General features: G+C 34.5%; 1 protein-coding gene across 1 annotated transcript; it reads right to left on the bottom strand.

Annotated features, from left to right (window-relative positions):
* Nucleotides 1-298: 298 nt before the first annotated feature.
* Nucleotides 299-18827, bottom strand: LOC100261987 (phospholipase D zeta 1). The gene is made up of 20 exons (XM_010651268.3): nucleotides 18224-18827; nucleotides 16982-17083; nucleotides 16738-16853; nucleotides 16495-16636; nucleotides 12155-12325; nucleotides 10383-10556; nucleotides 9263-9505; nucleotides 9044-9160; nucleotides 8450-8589; nucleotides 8195-8344; nucleotides 7526-7682; nucleotides 6906-7439; nucleotides 5326-5436; nucleotides 4812-4958; nucleotides 4537-4734; nucleotides 4238-4339; nucleotides 1902-2033; nucleotides 1667-1732; nucleotides 1097-1158; nucleotides 299-1014 (listed from the first exon to the last, which is right to left on the bottom strand). The coding sequence occupies exons 1-20, from the start codon at nucleotides 18449-18451 to the stop codon at nucleotides 765-767; spliced, it is 3342 nt and encodes a 1113-aa protein (XP_010649570.1). The 5' UTR covers nucleotides 18452-18827; the 3' UTR covers nucleotides 299-764.
* Between the last annotated feature and the right edge of the window lie 383 nt (nucleotides 18828-19210).

Raw genomic sequence — 19210 nt, 5'->3', positions numbered from 1 at the left:
TTAAGAAAAGAGGATCTACAAGTTATAATGAATATTTTTTCACCTATTCTTAGAAGAACCTTTTTTTGTCCCGTTGATCCCATTATTTTTTTGTTGTTTTGTACCTGACATTTTATATTATGGTTTTCCCTTCTTTTTTTTTTTTTTACACTTTTAACCCCCCATTTGCTCGTTACCCCCCATTCGATGACCCAAATTTTACCATATGGCCTAAATTAAAAGCTCCACGTGGTGCCACCATAGAGTTTTCCAAACAAGAAAGTAGATTTGAAATAAGAGGAGAAGGCTAGGTTGTGTGTGATGCTATACCGAAACAAACATTTTATGGAGAAATATCATCCTGAATTTTACAGTGTACCTGCAAAGCCTCCAAAGGTAAAGCAATAAGTGTTTTTGGAGACAAACGTTGCTTCCGGATGCAGGAAAAGAGATTCACCGAAGCAACTACTTTCATGAAGTTTTATACAACTGACGATAAATGATTGACCTAAAATACATTAACCCCAAGTGGGGGATTAATTATCAGCCACATTAGACCTTCTCTCTATCATTTTTTGTATTCATGCTAACAAATACTTACAACATTGGGGGAGCCGTGTCTGTCATGAACCTGAAATCTTCACTTCACATGACCGAGAAAATGATGGATCTCAGGATAACATGCTGTGTCTTTTGAGTATTATATCCGGGGAGGTACAGCTACAACGTGAAGGGCAGGGACCCCATCTGCCGTGAAACTCTTTAATTAGTGTGTAGGAAAAAACTCAGTGAAAGACTTGAGGAGAGGCATAGTACTCGCTCTCATTGAACACAGGTCTTAAATCTTCTTTGCACATGAAATCTAAGGGGAAATAAACAAGATGACCCTTCACCGACTCTAATCTTTCCATGGGTTCGATTGTCTTCATGTCTCCATTGTCATAGGATTCTAGCTTCATAGGGGCTATTCCTAAATCAATGGTGGTGTGGCCAAGTTTCTCCTTCCAGATGGCCATATGTTGTCTCATTGCAGCTCTGCATGTGATGAAGATGAGATGAAAAAGAGGTTAGCAGGGAGAAAAGAGAATGTGAGATGAAGATCAGAGCTGCTTCATACCTAGAATGTATGAGATCGTTTGGGATGCAAGAAAAGACATCTTGGTAGATTGTGGAATTCGTCTGTCAAGGTTAAACACCCATAAATGGGAGTTAATTAGAGAAAGAATCAAGAGCAACAAACAAATGAAAAAGACTCGAGCACAATAGTATATCAACATAAAGATGTCTACACCGTTGGGAAGATTTAGCATGCACAAAAAATTTGTCATTTTCATATGCAGGGAATTATCTTTCATAAATTAAAATAAAAATGCAAATCTTCTGAATAAAAATAAATGCTTTCCCCACTCTCGGCGTTGACTTATCCCATCCAGAGAATACTGGGAAAAAGAAAAGAAGGGGGAAAAAAAGAGTGGCCTATATAGAAGTTAAAAAGCCCATAAAATATGGGCCATAAATTAGAGAAAAATATTTAAGCAAAATTATGTATCATTAATATAGTTAGTAAAGAATCCTGAAATTCTCAAATTCATTTCTATTGGTTTGATGTTGAGGAAAGTAATGTAAATGCTAACTTTGAAGTCTTTTGTTTAACAGTAACACTTTTCTTTTAGTTTTTGATTCAGACCTTTGCAGTTGCCATCCACACATCTCTGTAAGTTGAATCAACAACTGGATCTTTTATTTGATCAATCTGGAAAAAGAAATAAAGAACATACAGTCAGCCAAATGATATGAGCTATAGTTAGTTCCTCTTCATTGATGCTATGGTTTGCTACAACCAACCCTCAGTCGCATGGGTGTGGTTCAGTGAAGGCTTTTGAAGAAAAGGCTAAGCAGCAATTATCATATTTATGACTAACCTCTCCTCCTCGAAGACCAAGGTGTTCTGACCACAGTGAGAGGCGGAGACTATGAGCAAATTTGCCAGCCTTCTTTGGTTTTCCTCCCATATATGAATCAACCAATTCCTTGTCTTCAATGAGCACGCCAATCTGAAAGAACAAACAGTTCAGTGATAATTAAGGTAAACCTAATCATAAAAAAAGAAAAAGAGAAGCAAGTTTACATTTAGAACAGAAAACCGTATCATTAGGTGGGGATAACTCCTAATTTTGGAATTATTCGCAATGACTAAGACAATGCAGGGAAGAGAAAAATTCAGAAACTTGGTAGCAACAAAAAGACAACACAAGAACAACAGTTCTGAAGATATTAAATTCAATTTACAGTTTAGCTATTAAATATTATATTGACCAATATTCTGTAATGCAATCTGCTTAAGTTCACAATCCTGGTTCAACAATCTATATTGTTCACTTTAACCATGATATTCCAATATTGAAATTAATACCAAAATAAATAAATAAATAAAGTTCTCACTATACATAAACTCATGATATGCAAGGAAACCCCATGGTGGAACAATTTCAGGAGCAACTAGTTACCAAAAAGAGGACTAGTGATGGAATAGATGGTTCATTTGTCTGAACAGTCCAGGGTTTCAGAATGCTGATACCACCTCCTAGACCATAAAGAAAAACCAACCTTTTTAAAAGCATTCAAAATGCATTAAGCATTAATTTTAAACAAGAAACAGCTCTAAATTGTTTGGTGAAAAGTACAAAAGAAATTTCAAGAAATTGAGAAACCTGTATCAAATTCTAACTTGGGAAAAAATCCACAGCAATGGAAATGGTGAACCTTAGTGTAGCAATCCAATTATACATATGCCTAAACTTTAACCTCCTCCTCTGAATATCACATGGGCATGTTTGGTTCTCTCTGATAACAGTTTTTTATTTTTATTTTAAAAATGAAGTATAGAACTTCTAAAATCTATATTTGATTCACTTTTTTCAGAAACTATTTTATTTTTATTTTCAAAACAGGTGCTTTAAGAGAACAGTAAAATGTGGCTCTAAAGTTTAATAATGTTATTGAAAACAACTCAACAAGAACTTCAAGTTGTCATTGACATTTATAACCGGGAGATAGAAGGAGAAAAACTAATGCTACTTTCTTCCACTCAGGTCAGAGTTTCAGATAGAAAACAAAAACAACTGGAAGTCAAGAGTTAAATAGGAAGGAGCACTGAAACACTTTGAAGCTTGATAGTTGGGAGAGCAATCTTGGAACAATGAGAAATTGGAAGAAACTTAAAACGAATAATCCCTTTAGAACTTATTAAGGCAAGGCGACACTTCCACAGCCAAAGCCTGTCCATAAACTGAGAAGGACAAAAGAGAGAATAAAGTTCAAAAAAAGGGCGATAAAATATCCTCCAACTCCTGTATTTAAAATAAGGGGAAAAAAATAATTATGACTGCTGAGCTTAAAATCAGTTCATTTCAAATCTTGTATTCCTGATTCCATTCATTTTCATTCAAATTTCTGTGATTAATTCAATGGTTCACATAAATTTTCTTGATCACACAATATTGTATTTATATTTTTAAAGACATGTAATTTTTTTTCATGGGTAATTTTTTTTGGTCTTCATTGGGTCTCAAAACTTGGAACCTTTCACATCTCTAATACAACCCTTTGTGACATGGGTCAGGCCAAATGAGCAAAACATGTGAATTTTAACTGCAAATTTGGAAACAATTCACTCACAAAATTCATCAATGTGCTTTTTAATTATTCAATGGTCACAACTATACAAATTTTGATTATCCTCTGTCTTCTGAAAAATTGTTCTCTAATTTATCTTACCAAAAGTGTTTTTGGATAAAAATTTTCTGAAACTCACATGTGAAGAAACTAATCATGATAAATCAGAGTTGTGAACAATAAATTGATCTCATGCTCTAGAACTGAAAAGAATGAAATACCAATAACAAAAATTTTATTCATGCATATTAGGAGATAGATTGGAACGCTGTGAGAAAGGAAAGTAGTGGGCATCCAAGAAGTTGATAGTATGATAGACTGATTCTTTGTTATTGGATGATGACTGGAATACACAACACTTCTAAGATTATTCCTAACGATGAATAAAGCTTAGAAAATATGCAATTTCCTCAGTCTTCTTCAGTTACTATAAATAAAATTTCAAATTCTCTGGTTTTTTCCATTTCTGAAGCTGAAAACATGGGTTTTTTTTTTAATCACATATGATAGGTTTTAGCTCTGAAGCATGAACCTGTAGAAGAATGAATAAGTATAAAGCAAAGGGATGCTTGAGAAGTGATACCTCAGAATCTCTTGATCCAAGCAAACTCCTATCATTAATGTTAGCGGATCCAATCAAGGTTGTGCAGTCATCAACTATCATGATTTTGCTATGCACATACACCTACAGAAACAATAGGAATATAATGTGAAAAATGATATACCACTGAGTTCCAAGCTCAATTGTTTTTCCCATGTCCATTATAAAAATTTAAAAAAAAAAACATGAAAAAGATGCATACAAATAGATTTTGTAATTGATTAGGGAACATTGAAAATAAATGTACATATGTGATTATGTGCATCAGCAAAACACAATACCTGACTAGAGGCCACAGGACCTCCATCAAAAAGTCTACCATAAGCTCTGAGACCATAGAAAGAAATGTAATCATGTGTTTTATGACCAATAACATCATAAAGATTTTGTAATATTGAATTATTTCCTCGGCATATAGTTCGATACTGCCAATGCATTATGGCTCTTACAGATGCCGCCCCACCATCATCCAAACCACCCTGTTGAAATTCAAGACAAAAATAAAAAACAAATCTCTTTTATTTCAAATGTCAAGGAACTTAATCAAGAATAGTACCTGGAAGCCAGGTAGGAGTGGTATGACAATAATAACTCTGAAACACTTCTTATCATTGTATGCTTGCATAATACGCCTGTATAACACTTCTAATACTCGATTGCGTATTATCTCATCACCTGAAAGACCTGATATGAAAAATTGATTCTGGGAACAAGTTGCCCCATGAGCAGAACAAAAAATCAGAAACATTAGCAGCTAATTGGAACTTTTGCAGGCCTCCTTGGGATGGAGAACCTCCCAATATTCAGTAAGAAATCAAAGGTTCAAAATAAATAAATTAAATAGATATCCAATTATGAAGGAAAACTTGTCCATATAAATGTCTTAGGAAGACATCTAAGACCCTAACATGCTGGTAAACTCAAGTGTATATGAGAAATATGTTTTCCTGTTTATTACATGCTTCCATGCATATTTCTACAAGTGCAAAAAAAAAAAAAAAAAACATCCATCGCATATGGTTGTCAACTAATCATTCATTAAAGATGAAAAAGCTCATCTCATTCTATACCTCAATATATATAAAGTGTTCTGCCTTTTCTATAAGGGAGCAATAAGCATTATGAGTGCTGTCTTCAACTTGGCTTGTTCCAGCAGACCACTGACTGACGCTCCTAATAACCTGAAAGTGAGATATTATTTCTGATAGTTAAACAAATAATATTATAATGAAAAAAGGATTCAATCCCATAAATATGCTAGAGTGACAACATATATAAATTTATGGGCTTTGTTTTTTGGTCCTCATTGTGAATAAGGGCTAATTGTTAGGGTGCAACAATTCTGCTCTTAAGCCCAAGGATGGGTCACCTAAATGATGGCTCTTAGAATAGACTCACAAGATATGATGTTAAATGCCATAACAGGTTTTGCTTACCCTTATTGGACACAAACAAGTTTTCAGATGAGATGATTAGAGTCTAATCCAAGAATTAGTATCATTAACCTACCCTCACTAGACACCAATTGGTTTTCAAATGGGATGGTTAAAGTTTGATCCAACACTAATCACAAATAAGGTACCATTGTGTTGGTAATTGGCTGGTGCTACTTAGTTCCTGAATGAACCACAAGAGCAAGGCACTAGCAGCTTTTCAAACCTTAAATCCTTGTTTCCCTTTCTAAATATAAATGTATACCAACGTTAACTAGCTATCCAATTTCATTCCAAATCCCTTGCCACTTGCAAATCTGAAGACACCAAATGATAATACAGGTTCTAGCAGCCAACTATACTTAAAAGGATATAGGAAAAATATAGCAAAATATTTTTAATGTCATAGAATTGTGAGAATATAACCAAAAACCAAGAGTAATAATAATATTCTATATTATAAGGAAAGGACTGTAGAGTACTGACAAGGTTGGCAGGGTGGATTCTACATTAAGAGGAATCCAATTTAGAAATGTGACAAGAGGGCAGGGACTGACAAGGCAACAAACCATCATCACAGCAAGACTTAAAGCTATGAAATTCTATGCCAGACTATGACATTCAATAGTAATTGGGTTGCACTCTCTCTTTTTTGTTACACCTATCAATTCAGATCCCTAATATGCCTATCAAAAGAAAAAAGAAAAAAGAAAAATGAAAAAGCCTGTCAATAAAAGGTTGACATCCATAGTCTGTAGATACAGCAAAAAAAGAAATGGAAAGATTTGCAATCTTCACCATGCAGATGTGATCTAATTCCAAAGTCTGACAACATCACGGAAATCTAAAATTAACATTTTGGACTACATTGAGCTTTTTGACAGATTGCTGATCTCCCCTGAGGAATTCACCAACACATCCCCCCTTAGGCAACTACTATTTTTAGTGCGATAAACTACTCATCTACTCCTGAAATAATATAAATTATTTAAATTAAATAAATGGTATTTTCAACTTGGTTAAAATGTGCAACTCCTGATTGAGAGCAGATAATTGATTCTACATCCAAACCCCAGGATTCACATATCATAAGCATATTGATATTATAGGAATATGTAGGTTGCTGATATTTGGCATAATTTAAGATTTTAAAGAACTTCAAGAATTATATAGTCATAATTTTAAGAATTTTAAACCCCTTCAAGGTTATAGCCTACCTGACAACGACATGGAACGCAAGGACCAACTTGTCCAGTTTCATCAGCAGAAAGAACTTGATTCCCCCGCTCTTGTGTTTCCCACCACTCTCTATCACACGTTCTCATTCCAGGCTGTGCCATTATATCTGAAGACATTTTTCCTTTCAGATCCAAGGTATCAAGGTCATCTACAAAACCTTTCATTGGCATATCTGGGACTGGTTCAATTTTGGACTTGCGAAAAGAGAAAGAAAGACTTCTGCTGACCCTAGTTGGCTGATCAAGGAGATTACTAGAGGAGTCAAACCCATTCAATTTTGATTCTCCATGGGGAGAATCCAATCCATCAGGCTCTTGAGGCAAAAGCAGTGGGATATCTTGGAAAGATGACCGAGAGGAAAAGGAATCCAGTTTTTTAATGTCTTTATAGTTGTTTTCAACATTCTTCTTTTCAACCTCCATCTCTCTGCTCCTTCCCATGTAATGTGGAATGACCATGTGCTGCTGAGGCATAAGTAGTGGAATTGCTTGCTCATTTGGAGCTTTATTTCTCTGCAGAAAAGTATGCTTGTATTGAGATAAAAGGTTTATTATACTTTTGAAAGAAGAACTAGGGAGTATGTAGTGAAGACATCAACCTTTGCATAGTTCCAACGCTGAACAAAGTGCCTAGCTACATCACGACAAGGCGGTCCCCATAGGGCACAATGGACGTCATGCCATGGCATACGAGGATATTTTCCACGATCCAATTCATCTTTCATTGTATCTTCCCAAGAATTTGGTTCAGATTCCCTGAAATTGAAAATTCATTACAAGTTATCCAATGTGAAAGAGCCAGAGTGAAAACAAACTTGCAATTACTTAGAAAAGAAGAAACTATTGTCAATGTTCTCACACAAACTATGGAGCTTGTCACCCATATGTTTACAAGGGAAAGACAGTCTCTAATATCAAAACATTTTACAAAAAAAAAAAAAAAAAAAAAAAAACTGATTCAAAGCATCTGATTGAGGGAATAGTGCATAGACAAAGCATGCATCTAAAAAAAATGCTTTTGATTTTAATCCAGCGTAGGAACAGCAGCAACTGGTCCCTTAAAAATTCTTTATCTTAATAGTGAATGATCTTGTTGATGAAAACCCAAAACACAGCATACCAACCAAACAAATACAGATCAATGAAAAGAGAACTAATTTAAACTTCGAGAGAAAAGTACAGGATCTATATTTAAAATTGTCTTCCAATAGTCATCCATTGCAATAAACTTTCTGAATCAGGATCCAGATATTGAGAAAAGAACTTGCCTTGGGTTGTAATAGTCTTTTCCTGGCCACATCAAAGGAGGGTGATCACCTACTTTGTGTTCCAATGTGTCATAACGGCCAAAGCATAGATCCAGACCTCCAATAAAGCAAATCTGGTAATCAACAATGACAAGTTTTTCATGGTGGGACCTGTATATAAACAGAAATGACATCAGCAACTTCAAAAATTCATTACAACAGGAAATACTATAGCTCAATTCTTACATCTATAGGACTTCAAAGTAAATTACATACCACAGATAAACGCCAGTTGAGAAATGATCAGGATATCGCAGTACTCTCACATTCTCATGAATGCTAAGAAGCTTCCTTTTACTGTAGACACTGTTGATTTTCAAAGCAAGAGCAACCTCTTTGTAGAGAAGAATGTAAATCTGCAGTCATAAGATAAATTAACACCAGCATCCCTTCTAGTGGATCAAAGTAGGTCCCATAATCAACAGAAAGAAAAAAAAATGCAGGAATAATGATTTCCAGAGTCCATGGATATGGAGTTCAGTAAAGCTACATGAGTTCTCATGTTGTGGTAAAGTAAAGATTTTGATCAATGATATCCAGTATCCCTCCCTTCAATCCAGGTCAGTGGCATCCATCTCTAGGATGAAATGTCATGAGTTAAAATATCCAAATGAATATCCACTAAGAGCATATTGAAAATCAATAACAAATGATTCACAGCCTATCTTCATAGTGGAAAACATCGTCACTTGGTGCATAAATGAATATCCTGAAAAACCAATGGTACAACTATACCAAACTGTGGGTTTGATATATTTAGATGATATAATGGAACATAAATATGAACAACCATTTAAGGAATAAGGGTACCTGAACACCTTGCTTAGCTTTTGCTTCCAGTAAAGCATCAAGCCGAGAAGAAGCATGAGAGTGAAATGGACGCCTCAGATACAGTTCTGGGCACACCCACCAGCCACAAATAAATATCTGCATCGAAATTTCATCATCTAAGAATTGCTTTAAACTGACTACAACGATAATCAACCAAGACAGACCACAACTGCATTATGTGCTATAGCAGGAATCTACCTCTGATTTTGCTTCCTCAATTGCGGAGGCAATCGCTTCAAATGCCGCTCGACCATCGACAAACCATTGAGCTAGACTACCATCTTCACTCAAACCCCTTGGAGGTGCAAAAGAGCCAAAGCGGTGAGGATGACACCAGCCCTCAGGAGGCCTAAGTCCAGCATCATTAATTGCAGCAACCCAGTCTTTAACTTTAGCACTACTCTTAGCTCTTAACCTTATGCTCCGGTTTCCGCATGTCACCTTTAGAAATTTCCTGTTGTCTGTTAGAGAGTGAACTTCATCTATCCAACAACTAAACTATATATCTATCCATATATATGTTCCCATAAATTAAATGGACCAATTTAATTTCAACATGAAGATGTGGTGGGAAAAATTCATCTCAAAACATAGCAAAATTTCTTCAGCCACTAAAATTTCATGTCACTTGCTCTGTGAGGAAAAAGGCAGCACAAGCCCTAATATCTAGCTGTATAGGGGTAGAATCAGGCAAAAGAATTAAGTGGCTGTAGTCCCAAAACAACCCCTACATACTCTAAATTACTGCAAGAAAGAAAATCAACCTTACTTTCCAAATTAAGTGTCGAAGTTGTCGAATATGTTAAGGCCCTTGTTTTTTAGGTTCAAACCAGACAATAAACAGATCTTTAGTAAACCTACAGAAATTTATAAGCATAACTTCCCTCTCAAAGCCATTGCTTTATTGCAGGGCTTCTGAAACATGTGTTTCTAATAAGCAGACTCCCATACATCAGTAATCCAGTACCATATTAGTAGGTTTTCAGCTTCTCATATACCATAAATACATATCCTTTCAGTTAGATCGAATCAGAAGATACCCCAAGCATGGCACACTATGGTTGGTTAGTTAAGAAAATAGACTGTACACATTGAGGTGGTGATATTGAAATTTCCAATAATACAATAGGAAGTGAAATGAACCTAAAGGCTCACTGGAAAGGCCAGTAGCCTGTGCCTATTCCATTTATGTGGTTCTGGGTGGAGTAGAACAACAATAGACCTAACTTCCAGAATTTTTTAATCCAGCCTCTCCACCAGAACCAAAAAGAATAAAGCAACAGATTTTCACAAGATGAAAGGACCACATGCTTCTTACCTTTAATGCATGGCGTAAAGGGTTCCTTTCCTTTATTTCTTTTGCTAATGATAGCCGGCCCTCCCCATTTCCATCTGAGGCAGGTAGCAGATCAAAAACAATAATATCTAAAGGCTGAGGATGAAAAGGATCTTCCAGCAAGGCCAAGAATCCAGGTTTCAATACAGCCCACACCTGCATAAAAATTCAAGAATGTGATAAAATGAAAATGTAAGAAGAACAAAAAAACAAATGCAGACGTACTATCAAAGGACGATAAAAAAGAGAAACACTTGTGCAACATGGTACAGAATATAAATCACACACTAAAATTTTTCATATTTAACCACAATTTAATGTTAACACTGTTAACAATTCACAAACAAAACTGAGGGAACCACAGGTTTGTCAGTACGTGCCGTTATATGGCACATAGAGTAGAGATGAACTAGGGTGAAAGAAAAACAAATAACAAAGGAGATTATAAATAAATGTGCAAGCATAATAAATTAAAAGAATGAGAGTATAGGATCTAGGATCATGGTACTCCCAGATATGAAAATATAATGCAGATAGTGAGCAAGAAATCCAATAACAGTAAGCCTACAGCCCTGTTAATAGGCCAGAGGGCAGGTCAAAACCTTCAAGCTACATTTGGTTCATGGAATGGGATGGTTGTTGCTTTCCATTCCATCAATTCCAGTATTTGGTTATGCACAACGTTTTTCTTTTAGAATTTTAATAGGTTTGTGGCACACATAACACACCTAGGGATGTGAGTTTGCAAAAATGATTGCTATGAATGGGTTTTAAAATAATTGAAGTGACAAGCAGATCCTTTTATTTGTTACTCAAATTACAATAATATCATATTGTCCATCAAACTATCTTTAGAAAGTAAATTAATTTGAACTTTTGTAGAAGGTAAATGACAAATTACGAAAATATTCTAGAAAAAAAAAATTAATTACAATTCTAATAGAGTGCATAATATACATTGTGGGCCCAAATCCAATATGCTTAAGCTTTTAGGAAAATTAGTATTTTAACATGACATCAAAGCCTTGTTTAGTGGGAGATCAAGAGTTCGAGCCTCACCATTGCATGTTTAATTACCCAATTTATTTTTTTAATCAGAAACAAACATATTTAGTAATTAAAAAAACATAAGAAGGATGAGAAGTCCTCCCCAGGATGTACAAACCTGCTCAAAAGAACTAAGAAAACCTCTGCTAAAAAAGGAATGCTATACAAAAAAGACAAAAGGCCTATACAAGTATAACCACTTCAGACCCAATTTTTATTTACCTAATTTATTAAGTCCATAAACCCAAAAATGGAGGTTACATCTAAGGGAGGATGTTAAAGTGCATGATATACATTGTGGGCCCAAATCTTATAAGCTTAAACTTTTAGGAAACTTGGTAGGTCAATACTAAACAAAATCTTTTGTGATGAATTTTTTTTCATAAATAAAATATACTTGTCTGAAAAAACTGGAACAAGAATTAGATAATTAAAAACATAAAGAATAATAAAGTTGTTATTAGTCAAAATTTATCATAAAAGGCTTCACAAAAGCACATATCTTTTTAATGGAACTTTATTTTTTGTTATCATTACTTAGAACCATTACAGAAATCTATGATTAAAGTAGATCATATTTTAACACCACCAGGTAGATAAGAAACTTCTCAAAACCTCGGAATTCCAATATGGAAATGTTCAATTGAAACAGAACCTTTTCAAGATACCATTAAATATAATTTTTTTTTAGGATAAGATTGCATTACCTTTTGCCAATTGTCATTGCAACAACTGAACCAAGGACATGGGCAACATTTTCTAGTATCGTCTTCCTTTGGAATTTTTGGTAAATGCTTGACCATCACATAATCTTCTTTCAGCTTTGGGCCATATTCCGGAGAAAATGATAACTTCGAAACCTCCAAAAATTTGCAAACCTACAGCATAGAATAACCCACTGTAAGAACCAGGTACTATGCAGTGGTGCCACTCTCAAGCACACCACTCGTGCATGGTGCCACCTGTTTCATTTATTTGAATAATGCTAAAAAATATATTCATTTCATTCTCAGTTGTCCCTCTCAAGGACTTCACCAGTTGACAATTTCTTTTAACATATATGAATATTCTTCTGATGATGCTTTTTTGAATTTGAATATATTTTGCTTTTTTTATATAAATTTTTTTTTATTTATAAAATAACTGAATAAACCTTAGAGATAAAAAATAAGAAATAAAATTACAAAGATATTATTTAATAAAATTTATTACCATTTTTTAAAATTCTTCTTAGAAGTATAAATTTTTTATATATAAAAAAAGACACATAATTATTTAAATATGGCTTTTTTTTACAAATATATTTTTCTATAAAAATAGAAAATCGGTTTACTATTAAATTTTGAGAACATATTGGTTGTTTCAATTTATAGGCAACCATATGCACAATGACCCAAATTTGATTTTTTTTAAAAAAAATTATTTCTACAATATTTTTAAAATGTTATTTAAATTTTTGTATTTTTAATTGAAAAAACTACTCTTTCTTATGTTAAGGCCCTTCCCCTCCCTCCCTCCCTCCCCCTCCCCAAAAAGAAAAGACAAACATTTCTACACCCCTAGGGAGAGTGTACATTCAGTTGAAGACAAATACATAATATCATAAAACAATACATAAAATTTTAACTAGCAATTAGACACCCATTTTTGACAACAGCAACTAAAAGATTGTTCTATTGACAAAGAGATAATTAAAGGAAGAATTATGGAATAGTAGACCATTTAAAAAAAAAAAAAGGATTTTGTTAGAACCCAAACTTAACCTTTTCATATCAAATACATAATAAGATAAAATAATCCCACAAGACATGCAGACGAGTAATTATGATGGAATTCCAAAATTGCCCATTAAAAAAAAAAGTTGTCCAAAACTCCACATAAACTCTCTTGCTATGTAAACATCCACATGGTAGCAAAAGAGGGATTGCCACACAAGCCCATGCCCACAGTTTTAAAAGGCACAAGGAGCACCTAAAGTGCAAAAGTCTCCTACATCGTAGGTGCAAGGCACAACACAAGGCACACACTTGAGCGACATAAAATGTGACCTAAAATGCATATCAATTTTATAAAATATGATTCAAAATATAATAAAATCAATAAAAATTTAAGATTCCAAACATGTAAGAGAACGATTCAATAAAAGAGAAACGAAAATATATAAATTTCAATATGTTGTTAGAAATTTAAAAAGTAAAAGTGTTTGAAAGGGAAAAGTAAAATAGACGAGGTGCAACTCTCCAACAAAACGCATGCCTTGGCAAGCAATGCACTATAACTAGGGAGTGGTTGCTCCTTGAACCTAGGTGTGTGCCTTCTAAAACTATGCCCATGCCATTAAAAAAAAAAAAAAAAATGAAAGAACCCAAGCCCTAACCTATTTCTCATCAAAGCACTTTCCCTCCCACAACACTTACCATGTCAAACCAAATTTAAAGCCATAACCAAGCCAAAATCCACTCTATCTCTACAAAGATATTGAAATCTACTCTAGTTTTTCATTTGATGCCCAAATCTAATTCATCTATTGCAACCCATGCTCAACAGTGGTTGGCCCCTCAAAAGTCCTTGTACTTTGAGTCCCTAATCATCCATCCCCATCAATGTGTTTATATATATGGGTGTTTCTTTTTGTAATGTTATTCACTTTCAAATGTCTTAGGTTTAGATCTTTTTGTAATTTTTCAAAGCTCTAGTTTCATTGAGGTTGTTTGTAATTTTTTTTGTGATTTTGAAAAAAAGAAAAAAAAAATGGAATGAACTTTATGTTGATTTAGTTGTATCCAATTGAAGGTGCAAGAAGTGAAAAATAGTTGTGAATAGAGTAAACAATTATTAGCTAAAGGAATTTAATTAATGAAAAGAAATGAATGAAATGGATTTCATTTCTTAGGTTTTCATAGAAGGTTTCAATACAACTTCTGCATTTTGTTGGTGCTATGTGGTTTTGGGTTCTTTTCCTTTTCAATCCTGATGTTTTGTTGTTTTTTGGGTTCTTTATACTCTCTTCCGACATAGCATAGAATCAAAACAACAAAGCACAAAGGGAAAAGAAACCAAAACAATATAGCACCCAACAAAATACAAAACTTCCACGGGAACCTTCTATCAAACACTAAGAAACAAGATCCAATTTCATTCATTCCTTTTTCAGTAATTAATTCCTTTAGCTTATATAGAAGCATAAAAAAGCTCATTCTTTACTACTATTTTTGGTATAGGCTCTTAAACTATATACAACTAAATCAACATAATGTTCATCCCAAATTTTTCCACAAAATCACACAAAAAGTTTATCAAACAACATGAAGAAATATTGAGCTTTGAAAAATTACAAATAAGCTCAACCTAAGGCATTTGAAAGTGAATAACATTATAAAAAAATGCACACATACATATAAACATATCGACGGGAATGGATGATTAGAGACCTGAAAACTTACCAATCTTTTGAAAAAGAAAAGAGATCTGAATGGAGCCAAAGTACCACGGTTCTTGAGGGCTGATTAGTGTTGAACGTGACAATAGATGGGCTGGATTAGGGTGTCAAATGCAAAGCCAGAGCAAACTTCAATATTGCTGCAGAGTTAGAGTGGACTTCAGCATGGTTAGGGGTTCAGATTTGGTTAGGGCCTTTGATTTGGTTTAGCGAGGTAAGTGTCATGAGATGGAAGGTGCTCAAACAAGAAACAGGTTAGGGCCTTGGTTCTTTTATTTTGGGGGTTTCTTTCTTATTTTTTTCTTTTTATAAGTCCACCTGTCATGCCAAGTTAGAATGCTTACATGGCATGGGCTAGTTGGCAAATCCTACTTTGGCTGCCATGTGGATGTTTATGTGGCAAGAGAGTTTCTGAAATTTTGGAGAAATTTTTAAAAAAATAGCAATTTTGGAATTCCAGTATGATTATTGTTCCAGTGCATGTTTTGGGGAATTATTTTACCCCATTGTGCACTTGTTATGGAAAGGTAAAGCTTGGGTTCTTAAAGAATCCATTTTTTTAGATGGCATACGGTTGCATAATTCTCCCCCAATTAAAGAAATGTGAAGTTCCAAAGTTCAAGTATGAACATTACATACCTCAAGAGTTATAAAAAGAGCAGAAATCAAATAACTAAACACAACGCATCAATTAATTGGAAGTTTTCTATTATCAAAATGATGTGACTAGAATGTTTAGGTAGGAATATCATTTCAAGAACATTAGTGTGCATCAGAATAAGGAGCCGAAGAAGACTTGAAAATAAACCTTCGGTATAGAGAATTTAGTACCATTATAGACACTATTGGGAGCATCCAAAACAAATGAAGAGCCATATGGTAGTTTTTAGGGTACTTCCACAAGGAATCAAACCAGGAATCTTCTCTATCCCCACCCCAACACCTTACTACTTGAACTAGGCCTCAAGGATTAACATCGTATATCCACCTTAAGAGAAGCAGGGTGTTAAATGCTACGTAATAAAGCATTAGCATTATCAAGGACCCCTTGTCAGTGCATTAATCCAAATGAAGAGATTTAAGATTAAAAACTTTGTCAAAGCAGCACAAGACCTGAAATAGAGGGTTTTTTTTTTTTGTTAGGATGCAAATCTTGCAAGAGAGGTAGTGTGCTTTTCTTTTTTTTGGTGGGCTTAGTGGCAGAGAGAGGAATTTGAAGTATTCTTCAGAGACATGGAAGCAATAAATTTTGAATTTAGAGTGACCAAAACTCTAATCGAATTAGATAATCTATTCTCAATCCATGAACACAAGCCAAAACAGTGATTAAAACTCTAACTGAATTAGACAATCTATTCTCAGCCCATGAACAGAAGCCAAAGCAGCAGGGCATTATAGGACTTATAATAAGACAGAAGAAACTCATTTATTGCATATTAGGAGCATAGATGATAATTGAAAGGGTTCTACCTCTTTGCAGATGACATAAATATAACTAGCAAAAAAAAAAAAGAAAAGAATACAGACAACTAACTAAAGGTATCTGAATTCAAATGACTCAAAATAAGAGAGGCATCACTATGTTCAAAATGAGGAGCTTAAACATACCTCTCGGGAGTTTACTATATCCAAATTTCCAAGAAATAGATTAAGATACCCTTGCATTGCAACCTTTGCTCTATCAGAAACAGAATTCTGCCTTCCCAGGGCTGGCCGAATGATTGGCAGAGCAGCACTAGATGGAATATCTCTGGAAAAAAAAAAAAAAAGGCCACCCATAAGAACTCTAGCAGTACACAGATGTGCTTTATTTTTAGCATCCATCTGACAAGAACAAGATCCAGCAATCACCTGTTTTTAACACTTTCATCATGATGTAAAGGAACAGTTTCCTCATCAGGTTCATCATCATCATGCACGACTGCTGTGTGCTCTCCTATTCCTATGTTTTGAAGCCATTCTTTAACCTTTAAATGTTAAATAAAAACTATATCAAAAACCCCACACCTTCCCAACTAAACAATAAATGGGAGAATCTTCCCGAACTTACGTTATCAGATACAATAAAAAACAAGGAAAAAAGAATGAAGCACACCTGCTCTTGCTTCTCTTGAATTTCCTCGATAATTACTCGTTTTTTTAACGCAAAGTGTAAAAAGAATACTTGTGAAGCTTTCTTTATTAACCGCCACTTGAACTGAAGTATAAGAACAAAAGATTAGTACACCAAATTTTAAGGTGTTCACTTCCAACAAAAAGGAAAAGGCACCACTATGTATTGGGGACAGAAAAAGGAAAAGAAATAAGAGAAATATCACACTGACGGAGAATAAAAACCTAAATTTTGTACGGTATACAACAACATGAAAATCGTATTCAGAGTTGAAAATTCAATAAATTTCCACTATAAGATTGTTGTTGATCTGCCAGCATTAAAAGAAAATTATCATTATCATTGTTACCGTTCTCATTGAAGGAAGAGGACACACCTCTCTCCTAGGTGTCTCATTTCACACTTGCCATATGTAAAATGATGTAAATAACTGTATTTTACCCTTATGATACAAAATGAAAGAATGCAATGATAATTACACAATAATAATCCTACAAAACTTCTTTTTGTGCATGTTACATCTACATGCTTGACATTTACCAAATGTTAATTCCTAGTGTTCATGTACGAGTTTCACTATCATGGCCATAGCATGTGTATGCATCTACTGTGAATATTAAAGGCTATGTACAGTAGGGCACCAAAAGTAAGTGGCCTAACCTGTTTTATAATTTATCATGCTTGAACTCCACATAACAATAAAGAAAATCACATTGATTGACAAAAAAGGTAATGATCTTACTTAGCATGAGTGATACTCATTTCCTTGCAAATGAAATGGATAACAATGCAGTTGAATCAATCATATAATTTTAAGTTTAATTCATTTATCACAATCTTGAACCTAAAAACCCCAAAAAGACTGATATCAGCTTATTCAATAAATCAATTTTAATCAAGTCAATGTGATTTGAACCTAACCTAAGTTTCCAACCAAGAAACCATCTAAAGTTGCCGAATTCAACTAAGCTCAACCTCCGATAAAATAATCATCAAACGCTATTGCCTTCGGTTTCAAGAAACCGAGGGTTATTAAGAACTTATAAAATCGGAAAATAACAGCAACTCTAACCCCAACCTGGAATAAAAATCAAAAAGGAACTCCAAATTATTGTTCATCTGACTCTTTTCTTTTTCTTTTTCTCGCAAAGCAAACAGAGGCGTAAAAAATAAATCCAGAGAACAACAATGAAAAATAAAAATAAAAAAACGAAACGATCTTGCCTGTTTATATCGGAATTCAATGGTGTAAGTTAACAGCGCGGGGCTGATGTCGCTGGCATCGGGCCGAGAGACGAACACGATTGTGGCCTTGGGCAACTCGTCGAAAATCCGAGTTGACTCCGGGCTCTGGCGGAAGCTGAAGAACGACGATATCGTCGACGGCATCGGCTCCGATTGCATTTGAATGTAGCGTGCCCCAGCGCCGGACATCAAGTCCTCCGACGCCATTGATTCCGATCAGACTCTGAAGTCTCTCAGTCCCTCCCCTGAGAATTTTGATTGAAAATAGAGAGCCGTTCAACGCCTTGTTACGATGGCTCCGGATCCAAGTTCCAGAGAGAGAAAGCAACAAAGAGAGAAAGGGCCGGAAATTGTTGGTTTTGGTTTTGCTTCAAATAAAAACAACTGCTCTACAACTACGTCAAAATCTGGAAACTCATATTGAATTTTGCCATTTCATGTATATGGGTTTCGGATCTAATACAATCCGGATGGTTCAATGATCCGAACCGGAAAATTCATATCGGATTCTTAATCCAACGAAACTTTTAATCACGTTTGGCTGCCACGCTTCCACGTGTCTCCCATAATTTTCATCATCTATGAGATGAGGGAAGTAGGCACGCCTGAACTAATGTTTTGAAAACTATATACTATTTTCACCAAGTTTCTAGACGCTTCCCTATAAATTATAATTGGGAAATTTCCAAATTATCCTTCTTATTTTTAATTATTTCTTATAACACAGTATATAAAATAAAATAAAAAATATCTAAAATTTATTGACTCGAAAAATTAATTTTTATTCTACAAAACGAAAAGTTGTTTTTAAGAAGAGTGTTAAATGTTCAGAGTTTTTTATTGGTCTGTACAAATTTTCAGAGAAGGAATATTAGTTGATACACAAAGGAAGATGCCACCATATTCCCCCTTTGGTAGTTGCCTTGATTGACTTGGAAATGATTGAACCAAAGGAAGTCGGTGGCT

This window comes from Vitis vinifera, chromosome 5 (assembly GCF_030704535.1).
Source record: "Vitis vinifera cultivar Pinot Noir 40024 chromosome 5, ASM3070453v1".
In the NCBI taxonomy this organism is placed as follows: domain Eukaryota; kingdom Viridiplantae; phylum Streptophyta; class Magnoliopsida; order Vitales; family Vitaceae; genus Vitis; species Vitis vinifera.
This window is presented reverse-complemented; position numbering and strand designations above follow the sequence as displayed.

What these genes read in the sequence shown, in the direction of transcription:
- LOC100261987 (XM_010651268.3), bottom strand. Translation starts at nt 18,451, where the DNA reads ATGGCGTCGGAGGACTTGATGTCCGGCGCTGGGGCACGCTACATTCAA. An exon ending in TTCAAGAGAAGCAAGAGCAG is followed by an intron (nt 16,854 to 16,981) that starts GTGTGCTTCATT and finishes TAACATTTAAAG; the next exon opens with GTTAAAGAATGGCTTCAAAA. An exon ending in TTGAGGAAGCAAAATCAGAG is followed by an intron (nt 9,161 to 9,262) that starts GTAGATTCCTGC and finishes ATTTCGATGCAG; the next exon opens with ATATTTATTTGTGGCTGGTG.